The 20519-nt window shown below is 48.2% G+C and overlaps 2 protein-coding genes across 3 annotated transcripts; one reads left to right on the plus strand and one right to left on the minus strand.

Annotated features, from left to right (window-relative positions):
* Nucleotides 1-7587: 7587 nt before the first annotated feature.
* NDUFA6 (NADH:ubiquinone oxidoreductase subunit A6) lies at nucleotides 7588-14988 on the plus strand. 2 transcript variants are annotated; one of them, XM_032346088.1, is made up of 3 exons: nucleotides 7588-7773; nucleotides 13562-13677; nucleotides 14775-14988. In XM_032346088.1, exons 1-3 carry the CDS (start codon nucleotides 7635-7637, stop codon nucleotides 14904-14906), a joined length of 387 nt encoding a protein of 128 aa, XP_032201979.1. In that variant the 5' UTR covers nucleotides 7588-7634; the 3' UTR covers nucleotides 14907-14988. The 2 variants fall into 2 exon arrangements, with proteins under 2 accessions (XP_032201979.1, XP_032201980.1); XM_032346089.1 differs by having other exon boundaries at nucleotides 14673-14779.
* Nucleotides 14989-16192: 1204 nt separating this feature from the next.
* SMDT1 (single-pass membrane protein with aspartate rich tail 1) lies at nucleotides 16193-20164 on the minus strand. Its single transcript, XM_032346090.1, has 3 exons — nucleotides 19854-20164; nucleotides 18371-18511; nucleotides 16193-16434 (listed from the first exon to the last, which is right to left on the minus strand). Exons 1-2 carry the CDS (start codon nucleotides 20040-20042, stop codon nucleotides 18374-18376), a joined length of 327 nt encoding a protein of 108 aa, XP_032201981.1. The 5' UTR covers nucleotides 20043-20164; the 3' UTR covers nucleotides 16193-16434; nucleotides 18371-18373.
* Between the last annotated feature and the right edge of the window lie 355 nt (nucleotides 20165-20519).

The raw sequence follows: 20519 nt of genomic DNA on the forward strand, positions 1-20519 counted from the left end.
CCTCTGCCTGCTGTTGCCCCTGTTTGTGCTCTCCCTCTCCCAGACAAATAAATAAATAAAATCTTGAAAAATTTTAAAAGTCAAAAGTCTGTATCGTAGCAATGAACAATTGGGAATTGAAATATTTTAAGATATCATTTATAATAGCATCAAAAATATGAAATGTGTAGAAAAAATCTGACAAAAGATGTGTGTGAGATCTGTACACTAAACACGACAAAACACTGCTGAGAGAAATTAAAGAAGACCTACATAAGTGAAGAGATATACCATGGTCATGGATCAGAGGATTCAACATTGTTAAAATGTCAACTCCACCCTCAAACTGATCTATAAATTCCGTGTAATTGTAATAAACATTCCAGCAAATTTTTTTAGTTGTTAAAACCAATATGCTGTATCTAAGGTTCGTTATGGAAATGTGAAGGACCTAAAATAACCAAACAATTTTTGAAAAAAACAAAGTTGCTCAGCAATCAAGATAATATGAAATTGTTGATGTCAAAAGAGATGAAACAGAAGAGTCCAGAGGCAGAGCCTCGGTACTGTCAATCAATCTGAGGCAAAGGTGCAAACGTATTTCACTGGAGGAAAGTCTTTTCAATAAATGGTCCTAGAGAAACTGGGTATTCATATGGAGAATAGTGGACTTGGATTCATATTTCATACCATGTAACTCAAAATTAATCATAGACCTAAATCATAGACCTAAATCTAAAACCAAAAACTATAAAATTTCTAGAAGAAAACGTAGAAGAAAATCTTTGTGACCACGGATTAAGCAAAGATTTCTCAATATAACACCAAAATCATGATCCATTATAGAAAAAAAGCTAATATATTGACTTCATCAAAATTTATATCTTCTCTTCCAAAGATACTATTAAGAGAACAGAAAGATAAGCCTGAGACTAGGAGAAAATATTTGCAAATTATATATCTAATAAAGAGATCTGTCTAGAATATACAAAGAACTCTCAAACTCAATAATAAGAAAACAACTGATTTTTTAAAAGATTTTATTTATTGGGGGCGCCTGGGTGGCTCAGTGGGTTAAAGCCTCTGCCTTCAGCTCAGGTCATGATCCCAGGGTCTTGGGATCAAGCCCCGCATCAGGCTCTCTGCTCAGCAGGGGGCCTGCTTCTCTTCCTCTCTCTTTGCCTGCCTCTCTGCCTACTTGTGATCTCTCTGTCGAATAAATAAATAAAATATTAAAAAAAAAAGATTTTATTTATTTATTTGACAGAGAGAAATCACAAGTAGATGGAGAGGCAGGCAGAGAGAGAGAGAGAGGGAAGCAGGCTCCCCGTTGAGCAGAGAGCCCGATGCCGGACTCGATCCCAGAACCCTGAGATCATGACCTGAGCCGAAGGCAGTGGCTTAACCCACTGAGCCACCCAGGCGCCCTGAAAACAACTGATTTTTTTAAAAAGATTTTATTTATTTATTTGACAGAAAGAGATCACAAGTAGATGGAGAGGCAGGCAGAGAGAGAGAGGGGGAAGCAGGCTCCCTGCTGAGCAGAGAGCCCCATGTGGGGCTCTATCCCAGGGCCCTGGGATTATGACCTGAGCCGAAGGCAGAGGCTTTAACCCACTGAGCCACCCAGGTGCCCCCAAAACAACAATGATTTTTAAAATGGGCAAAAGATGGTGTGCCTGGGTGGCTCAGTGAGTTAAGCCTCTGCCTTTGGCTCAGGTCATGATCTCAGGGTCCTGGGATCAAGCCCCACATTGGGCTCTCTGCTCAGCAGGGAGACTGCTTTCTCCCCTCTCTCTCTCTGCCTGCCTCTCTGCCTACTTGTGATCTCAGTCTGTCAAATAAATAAATAAGATGTCCTCTACAGGGTGGTGGTTAAACCATGGGATATCCGTATCACAGAATAGTACCCAGAAATGAAAAGGAATAAAATTTTGATACACATAACAACCTGGGTGAATCTTAAAAGTATTATGCTGATTAGAAAAAAAAAAGCCTATTCAAAAGGTTATATACTGTATGATCCCTTTAGCATAACTTTCTTGAAATGACAAAATGGAGTCCCTTTATCAGGGACTCAGAAGGAGGCGGGGAAGGGAAACACGAAGGGTCCTTGGGGCAATATGGGAATATGTCCCAATATGGGAAAACAATATGGGAATATTGTTTCTTGATTGTATCGATGTCAATATCTTGGTTGTTCTATTACACTATCCTTTTACAATACGCTACCATTGGGAAAAACTGAGTAAAGGCCATACCCGGACTTCTGTTTTATTTCTTACACATATGAATCTACAATTATCTTAAAAGTTTTATTTTATTTTATTTTATTATTTTTTTAAAGATTTCATTTATTTATTTGACAGACAGAGATCACAAGTAGGCAGAGAGGCAGGCAGAGAGAGAGAGAGGAGGAAGCAGGCTCCCGGCAGAGCAGAGAGCCCGATGTAGGGCTCGATCCCAGGACCCTGGGATCATGACCCGAGTCGAAGGCAGAGGCTTTAACCTACTGAGCCACCCAGGTGCCCCTTAAAAGTTTAATTTTAAATGTTTGGTATAACACAGGGAAAATGATAAAAGCATCTTTTTGTTCCTTCTAGGGACCAGAGAGAAAAGGCCAAGCAGGAGGCAGTGTGTGGCTGTTTTTGGACCTCAAATCAGCAACTAGTTTTGCTTCCATCTGGGGACTCCATGGTCCCCTCTGCCACTGGAACTCAACAGACCCTCTGCTCTTATTTCTGACCCTAGGCAGTCTCAAGGAAAAAGAACACAAACAGATATTAACTGTTTAAGACGGGAAAACTTTAAGTCAACACAATAGTGGGCTGGGAGGAGGGAGGGGGTGGAAGAGAAACACTGGACAAGAGATTCGGGGATCTCCTTGTCACTCCACCATCAACTGAACACGTCTCCGAAATGCCCAGGGCTTCCATTCAGCCCAATTTAACATTTACTGGGTACCAAGGACAGCAGCAGGAGGGGCTGGGAGCAGTGGTTAACCTTTAACCGACATCTATATTAACACTGTTCCCCCAGTAAAGTAACATTCTTTGTTACAGAATATCGACATTTTCTTAATTTGGGGTGTAATGTACAATGTAAGTAAAAATTGGGGTCTTAGGTGCTAACACAGGATCAAGAAAACACCCTGGATGTGCTGCTCATCCCACCCCTCCCCCACGAGACTGCTGCTTCACTCTTTTTCACCAGGATCTACTCTGTGTAGCATGTTATAGGGATAGAGGCTAAAGGAAGTTAACAGGATTCTCACAATCTGATGAGCAGACGCTTAGCAAACATCCGTGTGCACCAAATATCTTCTAGGCATTTCACGTTACATACGTTATCTCATTTAATCCTCACAACCCTGGGTGGAAGCCACTGTTATCCCCATTTTACAGATGTGGAAACCAAAGACCATGGGGGAAAGGTAACTTGACATACAGCTTATAACTAGTATCAGGAACAGACAATAACTTCTTTTCACTGTATACTACACTGCTTCTAATTCTATAGAGGATATTTATTTTCTGTGCTATGCTATACTTTCACGACTGTCCAAAATCATTGTTTTTAACAAAGACAAATAGGTTTTTTTTTTTCTTTTTTAAGGCGATGAGAGCAGGAAGACATTATTAAAATACACCGGACCTCACACATTTGAAAAATCACCAGAGGTCGTTCTTTCCCAGCAGCTTGACTGAGAGGTAACTTACATAAAATTTCTCCTTCATTCATTTTAACTGTGCAATTCAATGGACTTTGGTCTGTTTACAAAGTTGTACACTACACCACAGACTTCAGAGCATCTCCCGCTGCCTAAACAGAAACACAAATGATAAATTCTTGAACACTACATCTGAGATTAAAGATGTACGGTGTGTTGGCTATTTTAAGTAAATAAAACAAACCCAGAAACCCCATGGTATCGTCACTCCGCATTCCCACCCAGCCCGCTCACCTGTTTGCCTTTTCGGAACCCTTCATATAAATGAAGTCACACAATATGTGTTTTGTTTCTAGTTTTTTTCATTTAGCATAATGTTTTCAAGGTTCTTCATAGCTGAAGAGTATTCCATTGCATGGATATCCCACATTTTTATCCACTTTTTTTTTTTTTAACTCCATCAGGTGATGGACTTTTGGGTTGTTTCTACTTTTTTGGTTACTGTGAACAATGCTGGTATGAACATTTGCATATGGACATATGTTTTCATTTCTTCTGGGTAGATACCTAAGACTGGAGTTTTTTGTTTTTGTTTTTAAGATTTTATGTATTTATTTGACAGAGAGAGAGAGAGATCACACGTAGGCATAGAGGCAGGCAGAGAGAGGGAGAAGCAGGCTCCCTTATGAGCAGAGAGCCTGATTCGGGGCTCGATCCCAGGACCCTGACTAAGATCATGACCTGAGCTGAAGGCAGAGGCTCAACCCACTGAGCCACTCAGCCGCCCTACGACTGGAGTTTCTAAGAAACTGCCAGGCTGTTTTCTGAAGTGGTTGCATCGTTTTACATTCCCACCAGCCGTGTATGAGCGTTCCAATTTCTTCACATCCTCACCAGCACTGACTATTATCTTTTTATTCTAGGATTCTATGGGTAAGAAATGGTGTCTTGTTACGGTTTTGATTTTATCATTTACCTAATGACTAACCATGTTGAATGTCTTTTCATGTGTTTATTGGTCACTATGTACCTTTTCTGGAGAAATAGCTATTCAAATCCCTTGCCCACTAAAAAAAAATAGACTTTAGTTTTTAGAGTAGTTTTAGGTTCATAGCATAATTGAGTGGAATGGACAGAGATTTCCCCTATATGCTTACCCCCCAATTCTAGCCCTCTCTGTTATCAACATCCCCCCCATCCCACCAGTGGAGCATTTGTCACAATTGATGAACCTCCGTGGACACATCACTGTCATCCAGAGCCCACAGGTTACAGCAGGGTTCACTCTATGGGTTTGGACAAATGTATAATGACAGCTATCCACTACAGAGTATCACACAGAGGGGTGCCCGGGTGGCTCAGTGGGTTGAGCCTCTGCCTGACCTCGGGGTCCTGGGATCGAGCCCCGCATCGGGCTCTCTGCTCGGCAGGGAGCCTGCTTCTCCCTCTCTCTCTGCCTGCCGCTCTGCCTACTTGTGATCTGTCAAATAAATAAATAAAATCTTTAAAAAAAAATAAGAGTATCACACAGAGTCTCGCCTATCCATTCCTCGCTCCCTCCCCCAGCCCATAGCAACCAATGATCTTTTTATTGCCTCCACAATTTCGGCTTTTACTGTTACGCTCGAATTATACCGCATGCAGCCTTTTCAGGTGCGCTTTTTTCACTTAGTAATTTCCTCCATGTCTTTTAAAAAAATATTTATTTATTATTTATTAGGGAGGCAGGGGGAGGGAGAGTCTCGAACAGACTCCATACTGAGCATGGAGCCCAGCTTGGGGCTCCATCCCAGGACCCTGAGACCAAAATTGGAGCCGAAACCAGGAGTGCACTGCCCCGCCCACTGTGCCACCCGGGTGCTCCTCTCCATGTCTTTTCATGGCTCGATAACTAATTTCTTCCTAATGCTGAAGAATATTCCATTGTGTGGATGTACAAAAGTTCATCTCTCCATTCACCTCCCTAAGGACATCTTGGATGCTTCCAAATTTTGGCAACTATGAATGAAGCTGTTATAAATATCCCAGATTTTTGGACGGACAAAAGTTTTCAGCTCATTCGGGGGAAGACCGAGGAGTAGGATTGCTGGATCGCATGGTAAGAATATGTTTAGTTTTGTAAGAAACTGCGAAACTGACTTCCAAAGTGGCTGTCTGATTCTTTATTTTCACCAGCTATGACAGAGTTCCTGCCATTGGGTTTGTCACTTTGGCTCTTTTCTTTTTTTTTTTTTTTTTAATCTAGGCTCTATGCCCAACATGGGACTTGAACTCATGACCCTGAGATCAAGAGTCAGATGCTCTACTGACTCAGCCAGCCAGAGGCCCTATCTTTGCTTATTTTTAAATTGGGCTATTTGCCTTTTTATTACTGAGCTGTAAGAGTCTTATATATATTTTAGATACAAATACATTACGGAATGAATGATTTGCAAATATCTTCTCCCAGTTTGTGGTTTTTTCAGGGCCTTTTTTTTTTTTCAATGAAAAGGAATATTAAACGCTACATTCATGATAGCGGTTACTCCTGGAGGAGGCAGGAGCATGGATGAGGTTAGAATTAGACAGGTAGATGTGATGATGTAGGTGCTGTGAGAGGTAGAGCACAGATTCCAGGGACAGCTACCTGGGTCTCAAGCCAGCCCTGTTCGGTAACTTCCTCTCTGTGCGTCTGTTTTCTCATCTGTAAAATGGGTTTAAAGGTGCTGATCCCACAGGTGTGTTGTGATGCATGAACAAGTTAATGTGCCTGGAGAACTCAAATCAGTGGCTGTCAAGAGCACAGTCTGCTTATATAAACCTTAACTCTATCACCACTGTTTGAGGTTGTGGTTGAGGCTTCAAGGTTTCCATTTTATTATCATGCTTTGAACTCGTATATGGTGCAAGCTTCCTTTGAATGCGTAACTCACTTAAAAGCAGATACATTTTAAAAGGCAATGCAAGAACAAAAATCGGATTTTCTTTTACCGTTTAAAACGGGAAAGGCTGGGATAGTTGCAGGGCCCTATTCCTTGCTGGCTGGGGTCTCAGAGCTGAGCTCAGCCCCTACTCCTGCCCCTCCCCCAGACCCTCACAAGGTGCACGTGACCTTGACCCCACACCACCTGTTTCCTGGGGTGCCAACAGAAGCTCTCTGATCCATGAGATTAAAGAAGACCAGGTAAAATGGTCTAGTGTGCGGCCTGCCATGCGTTAGCTGCTATTTCTCCCTTAGCACCTCCGGACCCCTCCCCCGGGATGGCCAGATGACAACCTCAGTAGAAAAATGTCACAACGGAGGGGACACTCAGGACAGTCGATGCAAGCCTGCCTCCGGCTCCACGTTTCTGGGTCGCTTCTCACGGAGATGCACAGGTTAGGACGAAAAGGTTCTTGTCTGAAACGGGGCTGATGACAGAGCCTACCTTCCCGGGACATGGAGAAGCGCCAGGAGGGCAACGGCCAGGAAAGAGCTTTGGCGGCTACACAGCGCTTCCGAAGAGTTGGTTTATTGGGGGGTGGGGGGTGGGGGGTGGGGGAATGATGCTGCAGAGAAACCGCACAGGGGCCAGGCCGGCTCCAAGGAAGCCCAGGCGCCCTGGGGGGGCTTCCGCTGCCCCTGGGGACCGGTGACCCCGGCCCGGGGAAAGCGACCCGCGAAGCTCTGCGAGACCCGCGCGCCCACAGGCACAACCAAAGGAGCGCGGCGAGCTGGTGGCCGGCGGGACACCGGGCGACGCCAAGGCTGCGGCTCCGCGGCCAGCCTGGCGCTCGAGCGTCTCCTGGCGGCGAGGTTGGGCCATCGTTAGGACCGCCAACAGCTGAGCTGGGGTTTCCGGGTCTGGGCATGCGCATCCCCCAGCGTCCTCCCAGCCAGTCAGAGAGTCCCACAGCTATCCTCCCGCCTACCCATGGCGCTTGGGGGCGTGGCCTTCAGTTTTAGCCAATGACAAAAGACTTTCTTCCTTCGGCCGCCCCCACAGAAGGTGGTTTCTTTAGCAAGATGGCGGCGAGCGGCCTCCGGCGGGCTGCTGCTACGGTGCCCACTTCAGTCAAGCCCATTTTCAGTCGGGACATGAACGAAGCCAAGCGGAGGGTGCGCGAGTTGTACCGCGCCTGGTACCGAGAGGTGCCGAACACTGGTGAGAGGCCGCGGCGCAAGCGGGGCTCCGGATGCAGCCGCCCAAGGTCGCAGCCGTCCTGGCCTCCCATTTCTCCCGGGACGAGCTGAGGTCACCGACCTGGGCACAGGCGACTCCGGGTGCTTCAGGGGAGGAGGGTCACCCAAGCATTGGTGGACCCGACCCGGCGGCGGCGCCGGACTCAAAAACAACCGTGACCTGCGTCCGGACCGCGCTTCTAGGCGCTCTGGGCGCGTTGGCCCTTTGGTCCCCGTAATTCTTACCGAATCCGTGGCAGGGACTGTGGGTGACAGGCTCGTTTTGTAGGTGAGGCATGTGAGGCACCTAGAGGCGAAGTGATGCCCCCGAGGCCCAGAGCCAGCCGTAGAGTAGCTGACTGTATTTACAGGTGCCCATTAGGTTCTGTGAGCCGAAGGTGGGTGTAGGGCTTGAGTGGTCATCTGTCGCCCACACACCCCACGCCCACCCCCCACGGAAAAACAGACCACCAGAGAAGGGAAGTGACTTTCCCAAGGTCATCCAGTTAAGTCAGTGGTGCCTTTTCCAGTCCAAGTGAGGTGGCCTTCTCCCACAGCTTCCCGAGCTTGCTCCCTAGCTCTGCCTGCCTCTAGCATTTCTTAGGAGCTCCGTTCCCTCCCCTCGCATGACCTGCCCGCTACTGCCTCGCTGTCCCCTGCCTTCACGTAGATGCCCCAGAACCAGTCACTGGAAGGATTGAAATACGAGGTCCCCGGATGCAGAGATTCTGTTTTCTTATCTCGGCGTTCCCCCTCGGCACTGCTTCTCGGGGAAGTAAACTGTCAAGGACGGTAGGAACGTCAGGGGCTGTCGATATTTTGTTGTTTTGTAGATTGATGGAGTGTGTTTTAGTGTGGACCGTCACTGCTGGTCTAAGAGGGAAGGTGTTCGTAAGTGAGCTCCCCTCTGCGCTGTCCCTTCCCTATGCCTGTGTGAGAAGCAATAGAGTGTGGTAGTTACACAGACTTGTCCCCAGACTTTGCCTCTTACTGTGGGACCTTGAGCAAATTATTTCATCTTGCTGTGCCTCAGTTTCCTCATCTGTAAAAGGAGCATCATGGTGATTCCTTCTTCAGAGAGTAGCCCTTATTAAAAAGCTAATATATTTAAAGTGCTGAGAGGAAGCCCTGGCACTTAGGTACTCACTGAATGTTGGCCGCTACTGTTGTTTTTATTATTACGATTATTATTATTACTGTTACTTACAGCAGGAGCATTTGTGCAAAATCCAGTTTTTTGGTGTGTGAGAACTGTCTGCTCCACAGTGTCCCTGTCCTGAACCTGACTTTCTGAGAGGTTGCTGATGACCAGAACTTAACACCCCAGGACACAAGGGAGAGAGAAACTTAAGTGAACTGCTGGTTTGGAGACCGCAGATGTAGATGCTTTCAGGGGGCAGGTGAATAATAGGTACAGGGAAGTGAGAGCAGCCAGTGTCTGCACGTGTGTGTTTGGGCCGGGGGAGGAGGGTGTATTCAGTTGCAGATGTTTGAAAACACAGTGTTTGCCTAGCAGAATCCTGTGAGTGCCTAGAACCCTTTCTTTCTTTCTTTCTTTTTTTTTTTTAAAGATTTTATTTTTTTTTATTTGACAGAGAGAAATTACAAGTAGTCGGAGAGGCAGGCAGAGAGAGAGAGAGGAGGAAGCAGGCTCCCTGCTGAGCAGAGAGCCCGATGCGGGACTCGATCCCTGGACTCTGAGATCATGACCTGAGCCGAAGGCAGCGGCTTAACCCACTGAGCCACCCAGGCGCCCTAGAACCCTTTCTTGTTGCAGAGAGAAGTAAGAGGTGGGAACAAGACCCAGATGCAGGAAGAATCGTTTGTGATGGCTTTAAAAAAAAGAAAAACAATCGATGGCTGAGTTGAGGACAGACCCAGTTGTCCACAGTCAGCGTCCGAAGTCTTTAAACTATCCTCTCTCAGGAATTCCCCTCAAATGCAGTTTGAGAAGATTATTCCAGAGTCCGAAGGGTCCTGAAAAGGGGCGGGGGGCAAGTGGGGAGGGGCACAGGGGTGGTGCCCCCCTTATGGGGAGGATTGGTGGTCTGTAGCTGGTGGTCCGTAGGTGGCCAGTTGCTCAGGCGTGTGTCTACACTGGTGTTAGGCTATCCATGGTTGGGACTCCAGCTGAGGAACCAAACCAAGAATTGGAATAAGTAATAGTATTTCTAATAACTAACATTTACTGACTTGCATACATATGGCCTAGCACTGTGCTAAATGCTTCACATTGCCCTATTTGAGGGTGGGTTCTAATTGTTCCTTGTCTTACAGATAAGAAAATGGAGGCACCTAAGTGTGTCTAACCATCACACAATTAGTGAGGAGACGAGCCAGACTGCAGACCCTGGCTATCCAGCTTTTACACTGGCTCTTTGCTCCTGCTGAGTTTTCCCTGAATCTCTCAGGACCCAGTTACGCTGCACGCGTGAGCGGCCCTTTGCTTGGCTGGTGGTGCCCTTGCATGGGAGCACAGAGGCAGAACTACCTTCCTTCAGACCCCTCTACTGCAGAAGTATTAACTGAGGCTCGCTGGTTACAAAACAGGAGGTTTTCTGTAGAAACTATTTAATTTCCATTTCACTGGGATCTCTTGTACAATAGGGGCGCTACTGGATGCCCAGAGATACAAAAGTGAATAAAACAGCCCTCCTCTTCTGGTCTAGTCAGGAAGACAGGCATATATCCAGGCCATTAAGACTTAGAATAGATGTATTTTAAGATGTAAAATAGAAGCAAGTGCTGAAATGTTTAACAACTAACATTTATAGTAGCTTCGCTGTTTACAAGATATTGTCACCGATTTTTGCCATGGTCCCATAAAGAAATTAGGTCTGAGGTTCTTTTCTTTCCTATTTTTTAGCTGAGGAAGCAGGCTGAAGGGGTTGTACTCAAGTCAAGGTCATAGTTCATAATGGTGGGGAGACCTTACCCAGCTGGTTTGACCCCTGACCCCTGACCCCGTGCTCTCCAGCACACCGCCCGCCTTCCCATCTCAGGATCTCGCAGTACCTGGTATGAACGCTTCCAGAGTGAGCAGAGCAGACAGCTGAGGATATCCGTGTCCTCCCTCTTGATATGTCAGAGCCTTCCTGACTCAGGAAAACCTTGACAGTAATTTTGGAAAAACACGCAGAGGCTGTGGAAAAGGCATCTTCATCCAAGAGGGGCACTTTGATACCTTCCTTTTGATTTTGATTTGATACCTTCCTTAGTCCTCTCAGATTTTTTCAAAACTGCAATTTCAGTATTCAGAATTCAAAGAAGAAGCCAAGAAGCTGAGTTGAGGGAGAGCAGTTGGAATTAATTTATCCAGGGCCTCTCAGCACACTTGCACTGGATAATCGTGGGGCATAGGATTTTTAACATCATCCCTGTCCTCTACCCACTAGATGCCAGTAGCACTCTTTCCCTAGTGAGACAGCCCAGAGTGCCTCCAGACATGGCCATTTGTGCTGGTGGGCAGGATCGTTGCTGGTTTAAGCAGCAAGCCCGGTGTTGTTAAACCAAAGATGATCGGGCAGGTCATCGCTTCGGTTGTTGCTGTCTGCCTTCCCACAGCCTTTCTCGCCGGTGGAGGGGCGTGGTCAAAGGGTTGGGGTGGGAGGAGGGCGATCAGGACAAAGCTATACAGTTTGTCTCCAGAGACAAGGGTGGTTAAGCCGTGAAGGATGGGCATCCAGGGACCTGTGAGCTGACACTGTAAGCCAAACTGCATTTGTGCTTGTGAACATCTTCCTAAGGAAGAAGACTTACACACCCAACGTCCTGGTGTGCAGTTCAGGAGATGACGAGGAGCGGGAGCAGATGGGCACCAGCTCCCCCGGGATAGAGGGACCTTGATTTTTAAGCTCCCAGGGTTGGGCAGAGATCTAATATAAAAATGCAGGAAGGGTGAACACTGATAGCAGGGGAAGAGTCCTCATACTCATTTCCTTTAAAAAACACCAGATTGTAAAATAAAAATAAACAACCTGGATTCCAGGCCCACATTTGCCGGGGACCAATCGTATGACTTCAGGCAAGTACCCACAGTGCCATAGGCCTCACTCCCCCCAAATGGGAGGATTCTGAATCCCGGGAGCCCTGTTAGTTTGCATTTGTCTTTGTATCTCTTTGTCTTACTGTCCCTCTCTTTGCTCTTCTCTAAAATTCTATGAGAGGCACCTGGCACCTGGCTTCGGCTCCGGTCGCTTAGGTATGATCTCCAGGTTTTGGGATCAGGCCTCCTGGAGTCAAGCTGTACTGGGCTTCCTGCTCAGCCGGGAGTCTGCTTCCCCCTCGTCCTCTGCCCCTCCCTCTACTCTCTTTCTAAAATAAAAAATAAAATTCCTACTATGATACACACTGGTGGGAACGCAGATTTATAGCATTTACCAATTTTCTGGGAGCTGGTACTCCCGCCATGGTTGATTTTTAAGCTACCAAAGTGAAGTCAGTGAAGGCATATTGGGAAGAGAGACTCCCCGAGAGCCTGCTCCAGCACGCCACTGGATCCCGAGTTCTTTCCAGTGTGAGTGATTTCCTGTCCTCTGTTAACACTTCCCTGTAAGGCTGGCTGCGGTTTCTCCTGTTCAGTTTCTGCAGGTGCTTATTCCCTGCCGGGATCAGCAAGGCAAGGTATAAATACCTCAGCAGAAGCTTTATTTTCCTGTCGCTGGCTCTAAATTGAGTATAGTTAAAGACTGAAACTTGATTGTCGATTCACTCAGTCACTCCATAGCTCTCGTGGTGTTTCAGAGCTGGTTCTGATTCTGTAGACGAGAGTGGACATGTCACAGGAATGGCCACAACACCAGGCGTCCTCACCAAATAAACACACAACCACATGCTCGTTCTAGCCTCTGAGCCTTATTTATGCTTAATGTGCCCCCTCTCCCGAATCCTGCCCACCACACACGGCCCTGTTCGTGCCCTCGTCGTCGGCGAAGCCACAGAAGGCTGACTGTCAGAGGGTGAGAATACAAATGGCCGAAACCTAGTTTTCAAAGGACATAATGTGCCTCAGCTGAAGTCTCAAATCCCTAAGGCTGTGCCACTCTTCGAGGCATCGACTTAGCCAGGGGTTGCAAAGTATCGTGATTTCATGTTTGCATTCACGGATGGCTGTCCCTTGGATCAGAATTTGAGAGACGAGTAGGAGTTAACTTCGAAGACTGTTCCCTCCTTCCCCCGAGTAACCTGATGTGGTAGTAATTGCTGGCCAGACTGAAGCCGCCCCTGCACACACAGCAGGCTCCCCGCGCCCTGAGCCGTGTGCCGCTCAAACCCACACCCCATCACTGCTGGTTAATTTCAGCCCCGTCATCTTTTGCCGATTGTTCTCTCTGAGAATAAAGCTCACCTTCTTGAGAGCTTATTCCATGCGGGGCACTGTTCTCAGCATCTTATCTCATGGAATCCTCCCAACAGCTCTGGAGTTCTCTGTGCTATGACCCTCCTCCTCTCCCTCAGAAACAAATACGCTCAGGCACGGAGAAGCTTACGTCTGCAGGACCACACAGGTGCTGTGACCGAGCTGGGATCTTGACCTGTGCTCTGCTGTGCGCCACCGCCGCCTCAGACAGCGCGGTCTGGTCTCTGCAAGTAAACTCTAAGCTCCTTGTGAGCACGTGTCACTCCTGTACAGCCTCAGGCACCTCGCTTAGGGTCAGGCTAGTGATGTCTGCTGATGAAATGAATGGGGAGCCTGGATGTGTTCACTGACTGTTTTTGTAAAACAGGTTTTCACCGTGTAATTTCTTCCCTGAACCGTGTTTCCTCTCTAGTGCAATTGTTCCAGCTCGACATCACTGTGAAGCAAGGACGGGATAAAGTCCGAGAAATGTTCATGAAGAATGCCCACGTCGCAGACCCCAGGGTGGTGGATCTTCTGGTCATTAAGGTAAATGACCTTCCCTGACGGGCTTAAGAGCAGCTGGCTCATCCAGAGCTGCTCAGATTTGTCTCCCAAGTTTAAAAAGCAACTGCTAGGTCAGTAGCTTTTGCTTAGTGTTTCAAAGAAACAGGTGAACTTAGAGGTGGTTATCACCTGATTAAATAGAAGATTGTTCAAGAAGAAAACCACCGGGGCTTGCATTTTTATTTTTATCCATTATTTTTTAAAGATTTTATTATTTGTGGGGGCGCCTGGGTGGCTCAGTGGGTCACAATCTCAGAGTCCTGGGATCCAGTCCCGCATCGGGCTCTCTGCTCGACAGGGAGCCTGCTTCCCCCTCTCTCTCTACCTGCCTCTCTGCCTACTTGTGATCTCTCTGTGTCAAATAAATAAATAAATTCTTTAAAAAAAAAAAAAGATCTTATTATTTGAGAGACAGAGCACGAGTCAGGGAGAGGGGCCGAGGAAGAGGGAGAAGCAGACTCCCGAGTGTGGAGCCCAAAACAGGGCCTGATCCCAGGACCCTGAGATCATGACCTGAGCTAAAGGCAGCCGCTTAACCGACTAAGCCACCCAGATGCTCTGGGGCTTGTATTTTGGAAAAAGACATATAAAGAGGAAGGTTTGAAACTCTTCCTGAAACCCGGTTCTGCTCTGCTCTGGCACAGACTTACTGTGCACCACCAGGCTGCTGCTGGAAGAGGCAGGCTGGTTAGCGGAGTCCTGTGTGAATGGGGTCAAATCCCAGGCCTGATTGTGTTCTTTCCGGTCATCAGTGCGAACTTTAGCAAGGACCACTACGTACCACAGGATGAGTGTTTAGCAGAAAGCCAAATTCAGCCACTCAGGCAGTCGGGGCAGGGGCCTGTTGACCTGGAAGTCTCCCCTCCTGGAGTCAGTTCACTACAAAGAATTTGAAAGGCCGCAGAGGTCAGTGAGCCCGACCACCTCATTGTCTAGATGTGGAAACTGGTCCTGACAGAGGCTGCTCCTTGCCCAAGGTGACGCAGTACGTCTGTGCCAGAGAACAGAGTCGCAGCCTGCAGCGTCGCATTCCTTCCCCTCAGCCGCTCTGACCAAACTCCTCTCCCCCACGTGTGCAGGGCAAGATGGAACTGGAGGAAACGATCAACGTGTGGAAGCAGCGGACACACGTCATGCGGTTCTTCCACGAAACAGAAGCGCCGAGGCCAAAGGATTTCCTGTCCAAGTTCTATGTTGGCCACGACCCGTGAAGTCACTCAGGGGAAAGGTGCATGTTGATATTTAAATATTTTAGAGTGCAAATAAACTCAGTATGTGATGGTCACTTCCTAATAGAACTCCACTGGTGAGCCGGTGGGGAGTCCCTCTCCTGCAGTCTGTCTCCCTTTTTGCCTGAACAAGTGGGGTCTCAGTGTACACACCACCTGTTCTTTCCCTTTCCTGAAGTGTGGTGTTTCCTCCAAATTAGATTCTCTTTTCTCAGAGCCTCGCATGTCAGTAAACAGGAAGGATGAGGCCATCTGCTCAGAAACTAGCCTCCTGGCTATCAGGCTGGATGACTTTGTTAAGGGGGTGGGGGTGGGGCTCAGAGGGAGAGGGATGCCCAGCACAGGGTCCCACTCGGGGCTCAGTCTCACGACTGAGATCACAGCCTGGGCGGAAATCAAGAGTCGGATGCTTAACCAATGAGCCACCCGGGTGCCCCAGTTAGCCATGTTTCTACAGCCCTTAGGATTGCTTAGTTTCACGGCACAGGTTATCCAGAATGAGCCAGCTTTTGCTGTCGGGAGAGAGATCAGAGCAAAACTAGGAGGCACAGAAGTCAGGCTGCCAGGCCGGGCTGTTCTCCCCTGGGTTCTGACGAGGCCTCGCCTGTCTCCGTGCAACAAGCAGCAATCCTGAAAGTAAAATGAACTTCCTACCCCATTGGGCACTCGGCTAGGAACACTGTTTAGTGCACACGGAGCAGAAATATTTCTACTGCTCTTCAAGCTGGGTTATAGCTCCAGTGACAGAATAAATGGCACCACGCGTCAAAGAACTCCTCTCTGCTCTCCGTGCTGCTTCCCCTGGCCGTCTAAGTGCTGGAGGGAGGGGTTCGGCAGGCGGTCACCCTGTGTTCCCAGATTCTTCTGCACCACCAGCCCTTTTACTGTCTTCTCATCTAAGGAACCCAAGTGTTGAAAGATTCATTTTAATAACGGTGTTTCTCAAAGAGTTGTAAATGGTCACAGCTTATGCCTGGCCTGTGACAACTCGCCAGTGTTCCTCAACACGAAAAAGCTCAAGGCTTTAGTTATCCTGTGCATCTTTACTGAGGGTAAAGTTTCTGTTGGGCTTTTGTACATAATGAAAAATAGGTCCCAGTTGCCTGTAATGACCTTTGTGGATCCAGGGGCGGGGTGAGGGGCCTGGAAATCTTGGGCTGTAAATCAAAGGCCTGTTAACGTCCAGCTGCCAGAGAACGGACTGCGGGGACAGGAAACTACAGCAGGGGTCACTCATGCGGGGACAGTTCAGCCGCCACTCAGTCATACCGAGCTGATGTTTAGCATGTTTATTCATAAGGTGATGGTGCTCAGTGGACAGCACATTTGTAGGAATGTCCCAGGGCCTGGGGATCTGGGCTGCGGTCACAGACGATGCAGGAGGCTTCACTGGAGTTGGGAGGCTGAGGGCTTTCCCTGCGCCCTTCGGACAGGGCAGGAGGAGAGGCTGTGAGCATCACCGTATCATGATTAAGTCAGGGCTGTCTCCTTTCTGTACTTCCTCCGTGTCCTGTAAGAAAGCAAAACAGCAGTGAACTGGGCACAAAGCAGCCTTCTGGCCACACACCAAAAAGCATTCCAGAGAGGTTCTACTAAACAAGGCAGGAGCAAGACAGTTTGTTTCTTCACTCACACATTTAATGAACATTCATCAGAGACCAGGAACTGGGGACCCATAGGTATAAAAAACAAACTTCTGAGGGCATTTGCCTGGCTCAGTTGGTGGAACATGTGACTCTTGATCTTGGGATTGTGAGTTCAGGCCCTACACTGGGTGTAGAGCTCACCTTTTAAAAAAAAAAAAGTGTTCCTTGCCAGCAAGAAACTCTTAGTCTAGTAGAATTTGGGGGTGTGCCTGTGTGGTTAAGCATGTAATACTGTCACAAGACATACTGGTCAGTCAGAGGGCACAGCAGTCCCTCCCTTTTTTTTTTTTTTTTTTTAAAAGACCTTTTTTTTGGGGGGTGCCTGGGTGGCTCAGTGGGTTAAAGCCTCTGCCTTCAGCTCAGGTCATGATCCCAGGGTCCTGGGATCGAGCCCCGCATCCGGCATCTCTGCCTGCCTCTCTGTGATCTCTATCTGTCAAATAAAATAAATAAAAAATCTTTAAAAAAAAAAAAACAACTTAAAAAAAAGAAAAAGACTTTTTTTTTTTTAAGATTTTATTTATTTATTTGGCAGATAGAGATCACACGTAGGCAGAGAGGCAGGCAGAGAGAGGAGGAAGCAGGCTCCCTGCTGAGCGGAGAGCCTAATGTGGGGCTTGATCCCAGGACCCTGAGATCATGACCTGAGCTGAAGGCAGAGGCTTTAACCCACTGAGCCACCCAGGCGCCTCACAGCAGTCACTTTCAAATGGAGGAATGAGGGAAGACTTCATCAACGACAATGAAGAATTGGAAGTAAGAATAGTGAGAAATAGGGGCGCCTGGGTGGCTCAGTGATTAGGCATCTGTCTTTGGCTCGGGTCATGATCTTCAGGTACTGGGACTGAGCCCTGCATCGGGCTCCCTGCTCAGCAGGGAGTTTGCTCTCCTTCTGCTTGTGCTGTCTGTCTGTCTCTCTCTCTCAAATTAATAAAAAAAAAAAAATCTTAAAGAGTAGTGCGAAATAGCCTTCCAACTGGAAGGAAGCGTGAGCCTCTGGGAGCAGGAAAGCATGTGGGTGATTCAAGAAACAGTGAATACTGGGGAGAGGTGAGTGGTTGGGAATATGGGAGACGAGGGCTGAATAACTGCTGTGACCAGGTCACGGCACGCTTGACTGTCAGACTGTGGAGCCAGAACTGTCCTTAGCTACAACGGAAGGGCAGCCAAGCTGCACATATTCAAGCACGGGAGCCAACACCAGAGAGCTGAATGGAACAGGCAGAATGTGTGGTAACCTTGCTGACCACGGTCAAGACCTGCAGTTTCTAAATTTCAATGCGGAGAATGAAGCTGTTTGGGGTGTGTGTGTAAGGCATTAAATTGTTAAGAAACTTGTGGGTTGAGAGAACAAAGATATATAAAAGACAAAGACTGGCTGGGATCAACCCAGTTGGAGGAGATCCTAGTTAATTTTCTTTTTTAAAGATTTTACTTATTTGAGAGAGAGAGTGCACAAGCAGGGGGGAGAGGGAGAGGGAGAAGCAGACTCCCTGCTGAGCGAGGAGCCCAATATAGGGCTCAAACCTGGGACCCTGAGATCATGACCAGAGTCAGGCAGATGCTTAAACCGACTGAGCCATCCAGGTGCCCTATCCCATTCCAGTGAATTTTTAAATCAGTAAGATCTCCTCATCAACATAGAGCAAAGGCAAAATAAAAACAGCGAAGTCAATTTATTAAAGGTCTGCACTTCTGCTTCAAGGAACCAGAAACTGCTACCAGCACAAACTGCATCAGAGTTCCGATGCCCCACCCCCTTCCTGTTCCTGGTCTACGTAGGAGAAAAGGAAGATTTACCTGTTAGTCATCGTCGTCATCATCCTCAGGAACAAAAATGTCGTGCTCCTCAAGTAGGGCAGCAAAGTTCTTGCTAATGAGCGTCCCCACATAGAGAAAGGGGATCACGATGGAGAACACACGGAGAAGGCCGAAGGACATCTGCAGAGGGTCAGAGCGGTGGCTGTGAGCTCCAGAGCCCACTCTGTGGGACCACAGAAGGCCTGGCCCCTAAGGGACACTCCTGTGAACCCCAGACCCATAATACACAGCTACTTGATTTTGGAAACATGCAGAACAAGAAAAAAGAAAAAGAAGGTTATTTTATGGCCATCAATGTGGCTACCAGAAAGAAAAGTACAAGGCATTCATTCTAGACATCTAAAAAATGAGTCGTGCATGTACCGTGGAAGGATACTTTGTACAGTTCTTTAAAAGATTCCCGAGTTTAATTTCACATTAAATCTCAAACAACCATGTTTTGAAAAATAAGCATGTCTTTACCATAAAAGACTAGCTGTGTAGACAGACTAGGGGAGTTTCCGTGGAATTTCAAAATATCCTCTCCTACTTTCCTACGGAGTTTCAGGGTTTTTTGCAGCTGTGCCTTTTTATAAAGCAGCTCTTCCCCAATATGGACCCTGCTTCTTGCCACAAAACAGTCCTGAACTCACCTGTCTGTGCAAGCTAGCACTGGCCATACTAACTGTAGGAGAATTTCTGTTTTCTAACTCCCACACCGCCCTGGAGTCAAAAAGCAAACGTGTTTGATGTAAGGGTCTGTTTCCATTTTACTTACAAGAAGAAGAAAAAAAAAAAAGTACTCGGGTCAGACGACAGCATTCAGCGGTGGGGAAAACAGGACCTGGTTGGGGACTGGGGTTGTACCAGCCAGAAATCTGGACTCCAGGACCCAACTCGCTGCTAGCTTTGGAGCCTCAGGGCTTCACTGCTTTGGCCCGACTTCATCCGTGGAAACTGATCGTAATAACTCCCTGCCCACCTCTCAAGAACAGCAAATCACGAGAATTAAGTAGTAAGTCAAAACTTATAAAAACAGAAGTTCTGTCCCACATACCCTTTATCTAAAAGCCTTTTCACAACTCTTTATTCCATCCCATCAACTGCGAGGTGGGCAAGAACGGAGTGGTTACGTGACTTGTCTACACGGGACACACACAGCCGAGTCTTGTGGCCTGGAGAACTAGGGCACCACGCTTCCTGCTAGCTCACCACGACGAGCTAGTGCAGGGTGCAGTCCTTCTCAGCTCTCGCCCCCCACCCCCTGTCTCGGTGCGCCCAACTCAACACCGGGATCTGACCCATTTCCTCCCACCTGTCAAAATTAGCAGCGCATCATCGCTAAACTTTGTCCTTGATCCGTCTTCCGGTCTAAGGCGGTCGTATGATTGGCCTTTGCGCCTATCAGTCAGCGTCGACCCGCGCACACTCCCCATAATGATTGGCCGCGGCCCCTTCGCCCCGCCTCCAGGCAGACACTCACTTTCACCGGTTTGGGCAAAATGGCGCCGCTGCGAGTAACGATGACTGACCTCGACGGTACCAGGCTCCGACCTGCGCCACCTCCTCCGGCGGAGACATCACCACCACCCTTCCTCAAGGTCGGCCCGCTCCGGAAAGCCCCGGATCGCAAGGATGCCAGTGCCAGCCAGCGAGCCGCTCCGGACGCCATCTCCCAGCTCCGCCCCTCGCCCGGCACCCGGACCGCACCGCCCGGCCGCTGTGACGCCCTCCGGGAGAGCACCGCCCCAACCCGCGCGAGGCTTTTGGGATCAGACGCGAGGCCCAGCCTAGTTCCTGTTGCGGTGCGAGAGAGGCGTTTGTCACGCGCCCGACGTGGTGACGTCACGAGGAGGGGTCAATGCCCCGTAGCCGCCTCGTTCCGGGCCTGGCGGGCCGGTTTGGCCCGCGAGCGGTCGTGGTGGAATGTGTTCGCTTCCGCCTTTGTTCCCTCGGCCTGGCGCGCCGGGGCTGGGCAGAGCCGGTGACCGCTGGGAAGGGAAGTCACTTTCATCGACCCTCAGACAGTCGTATTTTCCTTTTTAACATTTAAAGAACACGATTCAGACCCGTTAGTTGTACTGCCCGGGTGCTTCTGGAATTGTTTCTTGCCAAGGTGCACGCGACAGAGGCAAGTGGAAAGACCTCG

Source organism: Mustela erminea, chromosome 6 (genome assembly GCF_009829155.1).
Source record: "Mustela erminea isolate mMusErm1 chromosome 6, mMusErm1.Pri, whole genome shotgun sequence".
NCBI classification, from domain to species: domain Eukaryota; kingdom Metazoa; phylum Chordata; class Mammalia; order Carnivora; family Mustelidae; genus Mustela; species Mustela erminea.

Excerpts from the sequence above, each read along its gene's own strand:
- NDUFA6 (XM_032346088.1), top strand. The coding sequence starts at position 7,635 with ATGGCGGCGAGCGGCCTCCGGCGGGCTGCTGCTACGGTGCCCACTTCA. Across the intron at positions 7,774-13,561 it reads CCGAGAGGTGCCGAACACTG|TGCAATTGTTCCAGCTCGAC; the intron begins GTGAGAGGCCGC and ends TTTCCTCTCTAG. Across the intron at positions 13,678-14,774 it reads TGGATCTTCTGGTCATTAAG|GGCAAGATGGAACTGGAGGA; the intron begins GTAAATGACCTT and ends CCACGTGTGCAG.
- SMDT1 (XM_032346090.1), bottom strand. The coding sequence starts at position 20,042 with ATGGCGTCCGGAGCGGCTCGCTGGCTGGCACTGGCATCCTTGCGATCC. Across the intron at positions 18,512-19,853 it reads TTTTGCCCAAACCGGTGAAA|ATGTCCTTCGGCCTTCTCCG; the intron begins GTGAGTGTCTGC and ends GACCCTCTGCAG.